Genomic DNA, 2,169 nt, shown 5'->3' with positions numbered 1-2,169 from the left:
TGGCGAAGCCAAGGGGCTCTTGAGCCTCCTCGGTCTGCTCAGCTCGACCACGCTATGCACGCTGCTCTACGTCTTCTTGATCCCGACGCTGTCGCCATGGATCGGGCCAGCATATGCGACGTGGCTGCCGCTGCCCACCGCAGCCGCGCGCCACGACCTCCTCACGTTCCTCGTCCCGTTCTATGTCATCCTCGCCCTCTTCAAGTCGTCCTTTGGCGGTACCATTGTCGAAGGTACGCATGCCAAGTCGATGCGATCGATGGCTCATCTTGCCGCTAATAGAGTCGGTCTTGGTCATTCCAGAAATTGGCGTCCAGCTGCGCAAGAAGCGCCGCAATGGCAGCGAAAAGTTTATGGTAACCTACGCCACTGCTGTGCGATGGCGATCGATGCTCTGGAGGCTAGTTTATCGAGGCCAAGTGCATTCGCGCCGTCGTCATCAACGAGGCCATCACGTTCGCCGACGTCATCTACTACATGGCCTTTCTCGTGCAGAACGAGCCCAAGATGATCTTGGCGTTTGAGGTAGACGACATACAGTAGTACGAGGCGCTGATTGCATCCTAGTCGTTTCGCCCGCGCGTGCATGCGCTGCAAAAGGTCTTTCTGGGCACGAAGGGCCTTCTCTTCCCCGACGACTCGAAGATGACCATGACATAGCGCCGCTTCCAACGATATACTATCCTGATACAGTAGAATGCCCGTCATAGCAACGTAGTCGACGCCTACGACACAGTATTATTACTTGGAAGTGACCGCCACCAAGTGCCAGGCGGACGCAAAAATATCTGCTTTTGTCCAATCCGACACCAAAATGGGGCCAGCTATGCATCGCCAATGCATTCCTTCACTTGGAATGACTACAGAGCGTCGTTGCAAGAGAGCCATGCGCTGGTGACGACCCATGTGTCGCATGGCGTCATTTCGGTCACTCCATTCTGCTTGCTCCGTCGTTGGGCACATGCTTGCGTTGTTCAGAGACCTGTGCTGCAACCATTAGGGATGCGAGTCTATTGAGGCTAATGAGTCGGGGCAGACGGTGTCGGACCGGACGCTGCTCGTTGGCTTCCCTCAGGCAAGAAGCGTGCCGCGCAGTGTTAAGACGGCGGTGCCAAAGAGGAAGACGCGGTCGCCGGCCAAGCGAGCGCTCACGTCCCCGCCCCGCGCGCTTTCTTGTCGGCCACGGAAGCTCGTTTGTGGCAGCAGCGTCGACCAATACGGCGCGAGTGCGCAGTGGGCGCTGCCCGTGACGGGGTCTTCATGGACACCGCTTCGAGGCCCGAAGAAGCGGCTGTAGAAGTCATAGCCCGAGTCGACATGATGCGCCGCACACGTCACGATCGTCGCACTAACCGAGAGAGTATTACATGAGCAGCACATGACGAGGGACGACGGTACCGGCAGTCGAGGACGAGGAGCAAGCGAAAGTTTGGGGTCATCTTGGCAAAGGCGGTCGGGGTGACATGGCAGATGATGTCGGTGCCGTACTGCTCGATGGCAATGACGTCATGGATGCCAATGCTAAGCGCTGCCACGAGTGTCGACGACGTCGCGGCCCGCCACGCCTCGTCACGCGGGACACGGTGCATTGTGGGAAAGTCCATCTCGATGCCGGCGACCCCGTCAGGCTGCGTCACATACCGCGTCGTGAGCACGCCACTCCTATGCGATACATCAACGATACAAATGTGCAATGACGCGCTCTCGGTCATGCAATCGTGATGCGTACTTGGTGTGGAAGCGGATGGAGGCGTCCTTGGCGCAGTGGCCGTCGACGTACAGCGTGTAGGCGGCTGCGAGCGTCGCGTGGCCGCAAATGTCGACTTCCTTGGCTAAGAATTGGCATATCCAAGAGCCGAGGTTGATAGGATGCCGTGCAGTACCCGGTTTGAACCAGCGAAGGTTATAGTCATTGGGGCTAGCGTCGCGCGGTGACACAAAGGCGGTCTCGCTCAAGTTGCGCTCGAGCGCGACCTGCTGCATCCACGTGGCAGCACCAGGCGCGTCAAACTGCGTCGGAGGTAGCACGACGACGGCCGCGGGATTGCCTTCGAACGCTTTGCGTGCAAACGCATCGACTTGAACGACAGCATGCGCCGCCACGCAGTCGAAGACGAGCTCGAGCCACGCGTCCTGTCCGTGGACGACCGGCGAGAGCCGCGTCACGCG

General features: G+C 59.1%; 2 protein-coding genes across 2 annotated transcripts; one reads left to right on the top strand and one right to left on the bottom strand.

The window, feature by feature from the left end:
• Positions 1–13: 13 nt before the first annotated feature.
• SPRG_18565 (hypothetical protein) lies at positions 14–660 on the top strand (the record flags this gene model as incomplete). Its single annotated transcript, XM_012358004.1, has 4 exons — positions 14–233; positions 283–356; positions 406–525; positions 568–660. Coding segments are annotated over 4 exons (507 nt in total), but the record flags the coding sequence as incomplete, so codon positions are not given.
• Positions 661–997: 337 nt separating this feature from the next.
• SPRG_18564 (hypothetical protein) lies at positions 998–2,167 on the bottom strand. The gene is made up of 4 exons (XM_012358003.1): positions 1,884–2,167; positions 1,730–1,832; positions 1,399–1,662; positions 998–1,348 (listed from the first exon to the last, which is right to left on the bottom strand). The coding sequence occupies exons 1-4, from the start codon at positions 1,981–1,983 to the stop codon at positions 1,072–1,074; spliced, it is 744 nt and encodes a 247-aa protein (XP_012213393.1). The 5' UTR covers positions 1,984–2,167; the 3' UTR covers positions 998–1,071.
• Positions 2,168–2,169: the final 2 nt, after the last annotated feature.

The sequence above is a fragment of the Saprolegnia parasitica genome (genome assembly GCF_000151545.1).
Source record: "Saprolegnia parasitica CBS 223.65 unplaced genomic scaffold supercont2.1296, whole genome shotgun sequence".
NCBI classification, from domain to species: domain Eukaryota; phylum Oomycota; class Saprolegniomycetes; order Saprolegniales; family Saprolegniaceae; genus Saprolegnia; species Saprolegnia parasitica.
Note: the sequence above shows the minus strand (reverse complement) of the source record. Positions and strands in the feature narration are given on the sequence as shown.

Coding starts and splice junctions, on each gene's coding strand:
- SPRG_18564 (XM_012358003.1), bottom strand. CDS start 1,983: ATGCAGCAGGTCGCGCTCGAGCGCAACTTGAGCGAGACCGCCTTTGTG. Junction 1,833..1,883: donor CCTTCGCTGGTTCAAACCGG/GTACTGCACGGC, acceptor GCCAATTCTTAG/CCAAGGAAGTCGACATTTGC. Junction 1,663..1,729: donor TCCATCCGCTTCCACACCAA/GTACGCATCACG, acceptor TGTATCGCATAG/GAGTGGCGTGCTCACGACGC.